This window comes from Chlorocebus sabaeus, chromosome 22 (genome assembly GCF_047675955.1).
Source record: "Chlorocebus sabaeus isolate Y175 chromosome 22, mChlSab1.0.hap1, whole genome shotgun sequence".
NCBI classification, from domain to species: domain Eukaryota; kingdom Metazoa; phylum Chordata; class Mammalia; order Primates; family Cercopithecidae; genus Chlorocebus; species Chlorocebus sabaeus.
Genome location: NC_132925.1, coordinates 77,791,647 through 77,804,343, shown reverse-complemented (window position 1 = coordinate 77,804,343; position 12,697 = coordinate 77,791,647). Strand labels below are relative to the sequence as shown.

Genomic DNA, 12,697 nt, shown 5'->3' with positions numbered 1-12,697 from the left:
TGGTGTAACATAATGCATGTTGGGTTTTTTAATTACAAAATGTAACTTGGAGGTCTTGTCATTTGAGTTTAAAGAGGTTTATTTTTTCCCCCAATGAATTCCAGACTATTTCATTGTATTTATTTGCCATAGTTTAGTTAATTAGCCCTTGAGTGATGGATGTTTGTTGTGTTTCCAGTGTTGGATATTACTAGCAGTGCTGCCATGACTAACCTTGTAAAAATGCAAAGTGTATCTGTAGGATTAGTGCTCGGTTCAAAGCAGTGCACATTTATAATTTTAATAGTGATTGCCAAATTTTCTTCTATAAGAATTATATCACTTTCCCAGTAGTGATAAAACAAAGTGTTGATTTGAATAAATCCTGCTAACTGTGTGTAATCAAAAGTCTTGAATGTTTGCAAAGTTAGTAGGTGAAAATCTCACCTATAGAGTTTTCATTTGTGTTTCCCATTATTTTTAAGGAGCAGCAACTTTTTCTACAGTAAGGAGCCATTTGTATTTCCTTTTTTTTTTTTTTTTTTTTTTGTGGAGACGGAGTCTCACTCTGTCATCCAGGCTGGAGTCCAGAGGTGATCTAGGCTCATTTGCAGCAAGCGATTCTCATGCCTCACGTGCCTGAGTAACTAGGATTACAGGCATCTGCCACCACACTCAGCTAATTTTTGTATTTTTAGTAGAGGGGAGGTTTCGCCGTGTTGGCTAGGCTGTTCTCAAACTCCTGACCTCAAGTGATCCACCCGCCTGGGCCTCCCGAAGTGCTGGGATTACAAGTGTAAGCCACCACACCTGGCTGACATTTAGAGCTGACTGATTTCTAGAATCTCTGTGTGCTAAAGAACTTTTCTTTTTGCAGTGTGGATTGCAAATGTGTTTTGCTGGTCATTTGTTTTTTGATGTTTTTTACCATAGTTCTTCCAATGCAGAACATTAAGTATTCTTTATTGTATTTGATTTTATCAGTCTTTTTTGACTTCTAGTTAATATGTAGAAATGCTTTCCCTACTCTAATTCTTCCCACAACTGCTTTTTATACATTTATATATTTATTTTAAACATTTAAATCTTGGATTCATTTGAGGTTTGTCCTAGAGTAAGGTCATCTACTTTTGGACCATTGCATAGTATTATGTAATAAAATATTTAAGTTTGCTTAGCAAGTTTCTAGTGGTGGATATTTGCATTATTTCCAGTTATTTCATATTATAAACATTGCTGAAATTTAATTTGCTTTCTTGTAAACATATGTATTAAGTTACTGGTACATAAGGTATGCAGATGTACGTATTACCTATATGCTGTATTTCTGCCAGGGAAGCAATATTTTGTGATTGAGAGCCAAGGTTAACAAACAGTTTCTGTAAGAGCAGATGATAAATATTTTAGACTTTGCTGTCTCTTTTAAAACTACTCAAATCTGCTCATTAGACAATATATGAATGAATGGATATGGCCAAGTTCCAATAAAACTGTTTATAAAAACAGGTAGTGGGCTGGATTTGACTCACCGGCTGTAGTTTGCAAACGCCTGTTTTGGAGCATGGTTTAGTCCCATAGATCTGGAATTGACTGTCTGATCTTACACATACTACACGAGGGCAAGTTTTCTAGCTTCGGAGCCTCAGTTTCATTATCTGTAAAATGGGGAAGCTAGGGCATATTTAACACACATTGTTGAAAGGATCAAAGAAGATAAAATGTAGAAAGTTTTCATTACAGTGAATATTCTCCAAATGGATGATGAATTGTTGATGTTAGTCATTTGATAGCAGAGGTAGGACTTGGTTTTTAAACATAAAACATAAAAACTCAGCTATCAAGATAATTTAGATTTTGATGCAATATGGTTGATTATTGATTTTTCCTTTTGGTTCAGAGTCCATTAGTCTTTGCACAGCACTGTTACTGATAATATCTTTCTTTGTCTGCTCATCATAGATTTTTTGAGCTCATTTCAAATTTTACGACACTATTGAAATATTATTTATTTTGATAACTGAGTTTTTGGTGAGTGCCTTGTTTGCCTTACCCTAGTCCTATCCCTATTGAACAGATATAAAGATAGACAAGTCTCTGACATCATGGAGCTTATTTTCTCATCAGCCTTGTACTGGGAAGAGAAATTAACAAAGCTAATGAAATAGAGAGTGGCTAGGGGTGCTATTTTAGATAATTACGTCAGAAGGCCTCTCTGATTAGGTGATTTTTATGACTATTATTTCTGCTAAAATCTCTCTAGTTTTTTTCCTAGGTCCCATTTACTGGAAGTTACTTACACTACGAATTTATTGAAATAGAGAGAAGTACAAATTAAAGTCAACTATTCACAGTGTGACAGCGGGACACAGAATTCATCATATTGTTTTGGCTTTACCTCATAAATATGGTGTTTTATGTCTAGGCATTTCCCCAGATAGCATTTAATAGTTAATATATTTTGGAGGAAACATTCCTCCTTTTATGGTTGTCACAGGAAGTGAGTTAGTCATCCTGTCTGCACCCTCTGAAGTGTTTCCTAGTCCCACATCCCATCCACACCAGGCCCCTGTGCTGTTGAGTGAGTGCCTTGTAAAACCGTTTTTAATTTCTTTTATCCTCTCAGTCTTTATGTCAGTGGGTTAGTATGCAGACCCTCAGCCCTCCTAAACAGCAGACTCCCAAATTCTGTCTCTGGGAATTTTTCCCTTTTCCTACTTGTGATTGAAATTTCTCATGAGCTTGAGCATCTTTTTAAATTTTAAACAAAACCTTGTGGAGCATGATACTGAGTAATGGCGTGAAAAGCCCTTCCATACAAAGACAGGAAATCCTGGCCATATTTAAACCAGACCTTAACTGGCAGTTTTGTTTTGCTCTCTGGTTTGCATCTATGACTTTCCAGAATAAGGCATGCTCACCTCAGCAAGTCTTTCCCACATGATAACTTGAGTGGTGGCATGTCTCCGAGGCAGAACACTTCGGCAAGAGGCAACTATTCCCATTAAGTGCTTCATGGATTCTCATCCCATGACCACTGTGTTAACAGAGTAAAAATGTACAGCAATGGACTTGAGAGCTTGTTTCTTCTTCTTTTGTCTAAATGAGATCTTTAAAACCTTAGCCAAGTTCATCCTTCCCTTATAGGGAAAGAAGGTAGAAAGAAATAGGAAGAAGGAGGAGGGAATTTAGGGTTGTTATTTTTATATACTCCATCCAAAATGCATTCCTGATTTTTATCTTTATCATTTGACATTTTTGTCTTAGTGAAAATATTGCATAATTTAAGTGTTGATCTTCTTAAACCAGCATTTTGATTATATCCTATATTTATTAGTTACAAATAGCAGAAAGCCTACTCAGATGGGTTAAAATACAAAGGCAGTTAAAACTGAAAAGTCTAGAGATAAAATTTAAATTTCAGACATGGTTTGGTCAGATCTTCCTCTCTATTTTTCCCCCTTTCTCTTGTTACTGTCTTTTTACTTTTCAGCTTCGGCCTTCAGCTGCTTGCCTCCTGATTGCAGGTCATTCTGCTCCCTTCCTTCATTCACTTTCAAGGGAGGAGGACCTCTTCTCCCCCACAGACACTGAACAAAATTTTGGGCCTTGCCTTGTGAGTAGTACCAACCTAAACCAGTCCCTCTGTGTTAGTCCGTTCTCATGCTGCTGTGAAGAAATACTTGAGACTGGGTAATTTATGAAGAAAAGAGGTTCAATTGACTCATAGTTCCACATGGCTGGGGAGGCCTCGGGAAACTTACAATCATGGCAGAAGGCACCTCTTCACTGGGCGGCAGGACAGAGAATGAGTGCCCAGAAAAGGGGGAACCTCTTAGAAAACCCTCACATCTCGTGCGAACTCACTCAGTATCACTGGAACAGGGTGGGGGAAACTGCCCTTATGACTCACTTTTCTCTACCTGGTTGCTTCCATGACACATAGGGATTATGGGAACTACAATTCATGGGGACATAGCCAAACCATATCACCCTCTGAACTGAGACATCTTCCAGGTACTAATTGGCTTAGGCCTGGGTTAACACCGTTTCCTGATTCAGTCTCTTGTCAAGGAGGATGAGATGCCACTAATTGTCATATACTAGTCAGGTGCCATTTCCGAAGCTGGGTCAGGGTCATGCCATTTAGATATTAGTATTTGGATGTGTGTTCCTAGAGGAAAGTATGGATAATCGTGTTTAGTTAGTACTTGGTATGTGCCAAGTACTGTTGGACGTGCTCTTAGTGTAAATCATTTATTAAACGCATATCACATCCTCGTGGTTACTTTTAGTAAGGTACTTGGTGGGGTTTGGAGGTCAGCTGGACTATCAACAAATACTTGGTGTCTATTTGATTCTTCCAGGTATTACAGGATGTGCTTTGACTGAATTTAGAACTCTTAAGGAGCTTTAGACATGTAACAAAATCGAATTTTTATAAAACATCACCACTGCCATATTCGTGTCCACTCTCCAGAGATGAAACTAGAATGGAAAAAGCAAATATGTGACATGGCTGTCCCCCTTGAAATATACTGCTCATTAATCTTGTCTTTATGAGTAACTAATCATACAATTTGTGAGTTATTTAGAGCCAACATGCAAGGTAAAGCTTACTTGTTATCCTTGAACTAAATTCAAGTTGCCAGTCACCTTGCCCGGTGCTCTTTGTACTCTGCCGTGTGACCTTCTGAATCCTTGGATGATTGTTTCCATTATGTCTTGATGGAAAGTCAGGATTCTAAAAGAATATATTAGTGTCAAAATGTTGACTACTTGAGGGTGTACCTAACTTTAAGGTTGAAAACTTCAGGTCTGGAACCAGCTCATCTCCATTTTATAAACACTTAAGATGTTTGGCATTGGCCAGTAAGAATTGTGATAACTTTGTTAGTATCTCAGATACTTGTTGAAACCAGTTCCATGTTGTATCTACGAGAAGCAGGAATAAAGTTGGTGCAACTTGAAGTCAGACTAGTTAGGTTTTGGGTGAATAAATGATCCCAATTACTGGTAGAAATTTTTATTGAATGTTTGGATGTGGGGTAGATTCAACTTGAAAGATATAATTTTACATACCAGATACACCTAAGCATGCATAGGTCAAAGACTTTTAAGTCTTTGAAGGACCTCCAGAATCTTGCAGTGCGTGGATGGCATGCATGTACGTGGTTTGTACCCTAATAATGTCATATTATGCACCCATGCAGGCATCACTAAATCGGTCAACTCCTTTTGAGCCTTTACTCAGCCTAGAGGTCTGTGGCTCAGAACTAAAAGGTAGCCATTATCGCCATCTTTACGCTTTTTAATACCCTCCTTTTCCAGAACAGTAAAATAGGCTCCAGAGAAGCTTTTACCATCAGGATTAGAGTCTGGGACCTCCAGTTTAGGCTTTGGTACTGAATGAAATTTTACCTGAAATAGTTTTAACATCCAGTCCTGAAATAGACACCCTGGGAAATTAGAAAGATAGTGGTATTAAAAAATGAACAAAGTAGTTTCTATTTCTGATGTTATTGTCTGCTATTACTTCCGTTATTATGGTTAGTTGTTGATAGTTTTCTTAAAGCACACCTTGATATGAAATGGAGCACTGAAGTTTTTACACCTAAAATTTAAAACCAAAAAATGTGTAAGTATATTTCATTGTCTGCAAAGTAACTTTATATTTTCTTGACTGGCTTAAAATTTAGGATATTTCTATCAACAAAGTTGAACAGCTTTATAACTGAGTATGAATAAAGTAAAAATCGTGGCAAGCAGCAATATGCATGCCTTTTAAGACTTTTTCCATTTTTCATGTACATACAATAAATGCACAAGAAGTAATTAAGCTACCAGTACTGGAGAATGCAAAAGAATTGTAAGCAGAATCCCATAAAGATTTTAATTAAAACATGGAATAATTTAAACATGTGTATTAGATTTGGGATAAAAAGTATTAATTATAATAGTAGGTAATAAATGATACACATAATTTTGGATTGTTGCTGTTGGTTAAAAGTAGACAACAAGATGCAGAGTAATAATCCCGGATTCAGGTAATATTTTTAATATAAGTTTATTGAGGGAGGCATTAATAAGCATATTTGACTAGAAACAGCACATACATGTATATTAGTTTTGTTTTTAATTAGATTTAGACAGAATTCATTATCTTTAATGGCTTTTCATTAGTGAATAGAAACCATTATTTGGATCTATTGTGGTAAAATAAATTCAAGGTACATGCTTATTTTCAGCAAAGAACCTCTTATGTATTTAAAGAAACCACTGTTTGGAACATGAATCATAGATAGGTATGTGAAATTCCTTGGTTTTAGACAAAAGTATGATTTCTGTGCTCATACAACTTTTATCTTAGGTCAGTTATTAACAGAGAATTATACTGAAGTGAGACAGTTTGCTTCAATTGTAGAAAATTCTTGTTGCTGACCAGTTTTATTTGTCCTTATTTGAACTTTTCAGGTAGTATGGCTGGGGGTGATGGTAGGGCCACATTAAGGTGTTTCTCTCAGATTTTTATTTGATATTTGTTTGAATAGAATTAACTAGCACTGATTTAAAATTTATATGTGTCAATCAAGTCCTTTGGGCTAAATCTGCCTTAAAGAAACTGTGCATGAAGTGAGGTCTCAGACTCAAGCCCAGATTTACAATATTTGCCATTATTTTCACGTGAGGAATTCTGTCTGCCTTAAACAGGCCAGTTGGAATGAATCTCCAGTTGTGTGATTTATTCTCCCTACTGTAGAAGTATGTCTTCCTGATGCTAGTCTAATAAATTGTAACATCTCAAAGTGAGAAACATACAGTGACTTGTGAGTGGCACACTAAGGAGGTAGAGTGGGTTATTTTATTGCACAAATGAGCTATAGATTAAGCTAATAATGTTTTTCTTAATGACAGCTTTAAAAACTGAATTTCTCCAACTTTATATAAGGTTTCTGTATAAGCTTAAATAATATTGCCCATGAACTTGATTATTTTCTTTACCCTAGTCTCTTGTTTCCTTCGTCTTTTGTGTGTGCAGGCTCCCTTTATCCAAAAAGGATGTGATAATCATCCCAGAATTACCCATAAATCAGTGCCCATCTTCCTCATATATCATGCCACAGACACAGCCTAAATGCATACTAGTAAATCCGGTAAAACCTGTATAATAAAATTTAACTCATTTAGCACAACTTACATTTTACTTGTCTTCTATGCAGTGTCCTCCATAATTTCTTCATTTCTTTGGCAGAGTAGCCACAAAAGAGTGACCTTTTGACAAGGACCTACTAGGAACCCAACATGGGTGTGTTTACTATTAATTGAACACCAAACTTTACTCAGAGCTCGTGAGTTTTTCCATTTATTTTTGTTTTTGATTCCACCATTCAATCTAGAACACCACATTCTATTTATTGTCTGTGTCTCCTTAATCTTTTCTGGTCTCTGACAGTGTTTTAGTCTTTCTCATGACCTTGACACTTTTGAGGAGTGTTTGTCAGTTATATAGAATGTTCCCCATTTTTGGTTTGTCTGATGTCTTCCCCAACATTATACCAGGGTTGTGAATTTTTGAAAAGGATACCACGGAGGTGATTTGCCCTTCTTACCACTTCCTGTCAGATGTCCAAGGTAGCCATGTGGTCTCATTGGGGATGTTAACCTTCATCGCTTGACTGAGTTGATGTTTGCTAGGCCTCTCCACTGAGAACTTACTACATCTAGCCAAAGATGGGATTAAGCTCTTCTTCTAAGAGGGGCAAACTCTACTTTTGACTGTTGACCTCTGCCCAAATGGAAAATGCCTATAAGATGACCACAGGCTAGTAAACTTCTCTGCACTGCAGGAAGTGACTTCACTCAAGCGTCATAAGTTCTCTCCTGGGGAGGTGGGGCCCCTCCTCTCCCTTTGCATGCCATGAAATGCTTGCACCCACCTTCCTTAGCTACATATCTGTTCCATCCATTGCCTAGTCAGTTTCTTGACAGTCTGCTGTATGTTTACAAGCCAGTAATAAAGGCAGTAATTATTGCAGGCAGCACTTACTGAACTTTTAGTGTTTGATAATGCTCTAAATACATGGATTATCTAATGTAATCCTTTCAGCCACCCTTTGGGGTCTGGGCACCTCATTGTACAGAGGAGGGGCTGTGAGCCACAGGCAGCTTAAACTGGCCAAGGGAACTGGGGCAGCCCTGCTCCTTAGTTCCCGTTTCTCAGCACTGTGTCTAGGACTGAGCAAGTGTTGATTCTGTATTTAAATTGATACAGTAATGGATTGATCATTAAGACTCAGTTTCCTGTTTGATTGACCTTCTTTGATTACAGAGGTCTGTTAAAGCATAGAAAAAATAAGAGTGGTTTTAAAAATGATGATGCTTCACAGAAGGCGTCGAAAGCAAGAGTTCTACTACATCCTTTCTTTAAAAAGCCGTAGTCACCTTTGCTGGGCTTGTTAAATGTGCACATGGATTCTTTCATAGACATCGCATATTTACAGCTTATTTTACCTTGTAACAGTTCAAACTAATTTAATATATTATTGAAGAGCAAAAGTAGTATTTACTCCTGAAGTTGACATCCTGACTCTAGAGACCAAGGGAGTGAGGAATACTTAGCAAGAAGTCAGTAGATAGATGTGTAAACTAAAACTAAAATAATGTGGAGAAAACATAGTAGTGTCATTAGAAAGTGGAACTCTGCCACTCTTTAATCTCTTCTTTCAGTTCTCTCTTCTTTCAATTCATTTACTTGTACCTAAAAATACGTTTTAAGGGCTTACTATATGTGAGCCCCTGTGATAGGCATTGGAATGAAGTTGTACAAGATATAGAAGGAACCAGTTCTCAGAGTTTACCACTAGTGGGGAAGACAGACATTTAGGTATAAATGGTAAATTATACAATAGTGATAATGGGGTCCAAAGGAAACCAAGAACCCCACCGTGTGTCCCTCACAAAGGGACGTTTACCCTGAGATCAAACTTTTAGCCAAGGGTTTCAGGTGCGTTTATTGAATTCATTAAAAAGAATATATTTATCATCCCATGTTGAATGAGAAACACTATTACATTCCCTTGGAACTTAGAGGTTGGCAGTATGTCTCAATCAAAATCTCATTTCTTTAAGACTTTCAGCAGGTGAACAGGAAGTTACTTTTGGCAACTCAGACTGCCCTGTGGTTTTTACCCCTGCTCTTACCTCTCCCCTTTTAAGAACACAGACTTGTGTACTAGATTGACATGTTGGAGTTGGTGAGCCATTCAGAAGGGTCTTGCTGCCAAAATGCAGATGTCTTGTTACTTCTAAAAAAGAGTCAGTAACAGGAAACTAAAGTACAAGTGACTCTTATTCTTATTATAGATGGGTAATACCATGTCTGAGAGAGGAAGGCTTCTTCTCAAGTGTTCATCTCTTCCCAAATAGCTTTAAGTTAACCATAGTCTTTATTTAGTATTTTTTTTTTTTACATAAAAGCATTTATTCAAATTTGTGAAAAACAAAGCATTCAATACTATGAGTCTTGTGGAACTGCAAATGATTAATGGTATAATTCTCAGTCTTTTGTAAAGAGTCTTAACACCAAAGAGATTTATACAGTGTGGAATGGCAATGGTGCTTCAATGTGAGAATAGATAATCAATACCTGCAAGCTTAGAAAAAGTGTTCTATTTCCTCTGCTAATGACATAGGGGTTTTTGCAAGGCAAGGGTATCTGAAGCATGAAGTACTCCAAAGAATAATTAATTTGAAATCTGAAGTGGAAGATCAGTTTCAATTAAAATTGCACTTGAATGTATATTGGGTGGAAGTGTGAAAGCAAGCATGTAGTTGGCTTAAATCTTCAGATTGTTACCAGTGAATAAATGAATCCCACTGGTATGAACCCTGATTATATTTTTATAGAGTGATAAATTATATTTTACCCATGTCTGGAAGGTTATGAGAAATAATATGAATGGCAAGTACTTTCCTGACATTGCAGAGTATTTTTTAAACTGTTAGTAGTAGGAGGATAATTATCAGGTGTCTGTTTTTACAAATGATGGCTTGCATCTATTATTTGAGTCATAGGTATTTGGATTTATTTTATTGTGTCCTGTATCATTTTTCCTTGTTGAGTGTAATTTTATTGTAAGTTTTTAGAAGGCATGCATACATATACATATGATATTATGATATTAAAACATTAGTTTCCATAATTTGGATTTATAAGCTCAGTTGTGGCTAAGTAAAATTCCTATTTTGGTCAGCCATCTGATAAATCAACCATCACTTTATTTGGTTTTTCAATGAATTCTTTTGGCATCTGGAAGAAAATTTAAGCTGTAGACAGGATGATTGGAGCCATTCCTTATGTCTCCTTCCCCTCTTTTTTTTTTTTTTTTTCTTCTCTTCAAATATACAGATGCAAGATGAAAATAAAGTTTGGCCAAAATAAAAGTTGGCTAAATATATGCAAATGCATACTATCCCTTTGTGACTCATCACAGACATAGGGAATTTGACAAAGAGGTAAAAAAAGACATGAGTGAAAAGCCTATGACAATTTAGTTGGAATCATGCAGTGAAGAGAATGGTGATGTTAACTTTTTCCAGATAGTAGCGTAACACTTACAAATGACTTAAGAGTATCCCCAAGTTTGCTAGACCTTTGCCAATCAGCGAACATGTTCATTCGGATAGTCCGTTTTTATCTTACTCTTTGGGATGAGGATTAGGGAGAATGACTTAAGCTTTAGAGTGAGGCTGAGGTATTTTCCAGATAGCAAAAATATGCATCATTTTTAAGGAGCTGTATCCATTGCTCTTGCATGCTCTTTCCATGACGGAAAATACTTTCTGTGATTGTCTCATTTTTCTTGTACTCTTGTTTATATCTACTGTGAGCTGTTATCAGTTTTCGGGGAATGGAGAAAGCAGTGGCAAATGATTGGGTAGTGGCAGGATGGTCACTCATCTGGGCTCTTATTTAGTGGTAGGGAGATTTACCTACACTACTAAACTAACAAGTTGGACTTACCTACTAATAAACTAAATAAGATTTCTTTGTGTCTTCCATCGTACGAGGCTAGGTATACAGGAGGCATAAAAATTCCCACCCATCAACTAGTATTTCTGTATATGAATGTATATACACTAAGTGTGTATATACACATTAAGCTTTCTGATTGGGAAGACTGTGTTTTACCTGCTAAAAATTGTAAAGTTTATTCTTAGCTAATTATCAATAAAGGATTCAATCTTAATCTTTCCAGCAAAAGTTGTTTCAGCAGGCTACGCCCGCTATGTTGTGTCAACAAGGTTAAAAGTAGGATGCGGAAAAGTCTAAGAGCACGTAGTCAATGTAATAGAAACTGCTCCCATAAAATTTCATGTCCAAATAAGGCAAGGAGGCAAATGCAGTGTGTTTTCTGTATTTATGCCTGATTGGTACGTATTAGAATTAGAATTATGCTTTATTTTTGTGCTTTCTTTGTTTATTTCTGTGGCATATATCCCCCCAAAGTCTTTATTTATATGAGTGCAGAGTCCAATCTGAAGGTAACTTTATGACTGCATTTTCTATGAGAGAGAAGGATCGAAAAGGAGAGATGAGCGCCTTAACACTCAAGTGTACAAATGAAGGCCAAACTGAAAAATCTTTCACAATTAGCCAAAGGAAAAACCTGCGTTATTGCCCCCATCATTTGTAATGCCTCTCATCTAGTTTTCTGTTGCTTTTATTTTTTTTCCTCTTTCATGTTTGCAAACTTTCATGGGCTAAGAAGATAGTTGTATTTAGGATGTTGCTCACGATAGCAAAACATGCTAACTTGATCAAGGTGCTTTTTTTTGGTGAATAAATGCTCTGCTTATTTTAGGAAATATTTAAAATTTTTCAGAAATATGAACAACCCTGACAGCCCTTCTACACAACTCTCTTAACCTGGTTAAAGGTAAAGTTAGAAAATGTTTGATTGTAAATCAAGAAGCAAAACTAACTCAGGTAACATCTTTTCTGAAGTCTTCTTGCCACATCAGGCAAATGGCTTCGATTCATAGTTTTCAGTACATTCACCTCTTTGGATTGGGGGCATGTTGAGAGATGCAGTGCTCAGCTTCCTAAGATGTATTCATTTCATCCCTGACCCTTGAACCGTGAGGATTGAAGTGTTGTCTTCTTTCAACAGGTGCCTATGGTCCTGAGCACTGGGTCACATCTAGTGTCAGCTGTGGGGGCCATCACCAGTCTCCTGTTGACATTTTAGACCAGCATGCGCGTGTCGGGGAAGAATACCAGGAACTGCAGCTCGATGGCTTCGACAATGAGTCTTCTAACAAAACCTGGATGAAAAACACAGGGAAAACAGGTAGACAGTGTCTTTTTTATTTGTCCACAGAGCAACAGGAACTATTTTTGGATATCTCTGGTGTTTGCCTTAACCATGACTTGCTCCTTAAATAGTGTACATTGCTGTGGGGAGCCTGAATCAGTCCTTAGTTTCAGAACAAGCTGTGTGACTGGATACATCACTTTGTGGCTAATCACCCTGTGACTTCATTTTTTTGAAAAATGTAAACTGTAGATAATAAAATATTATACATCTAGACCTAGGGTTGTAGTGATTAAATGATTAAATGTAGTGATTAAATGATTAAATCTAGACCTAGGGTTGGAGTGATTAAATAAGGTATGTAGAAGGACTTTCAGAAAGCTACCCAGTCTAGTAGCCACTAG

General features: G+C 36.9%; 1 protein-coding gene across 2 annotated transcripts in view; it reads left to right on the top strand.

The window, feature by feature from the left end:
* The window catches only part of PTPRG (protein tyrosine phosphatase receptor type G), a 747,279-nt gene that overhangs the window by 425,948 nt on the left and 308,634 nt on the right, over positions 1-12,697 (top strand). For both annotated transcript variants that reach the window (XM_073009981.1, XM_073009980.1), the window contains exon 3: positions 12,150-12,329. In XM_073009981.1, the coding sequence (XP_072866082.1) occupies positions 12,150-12,329 (180 nt within the window). The remainder of the gene's footprint in view (positions 1-12,149; positions 12,330-12,697) is intronic.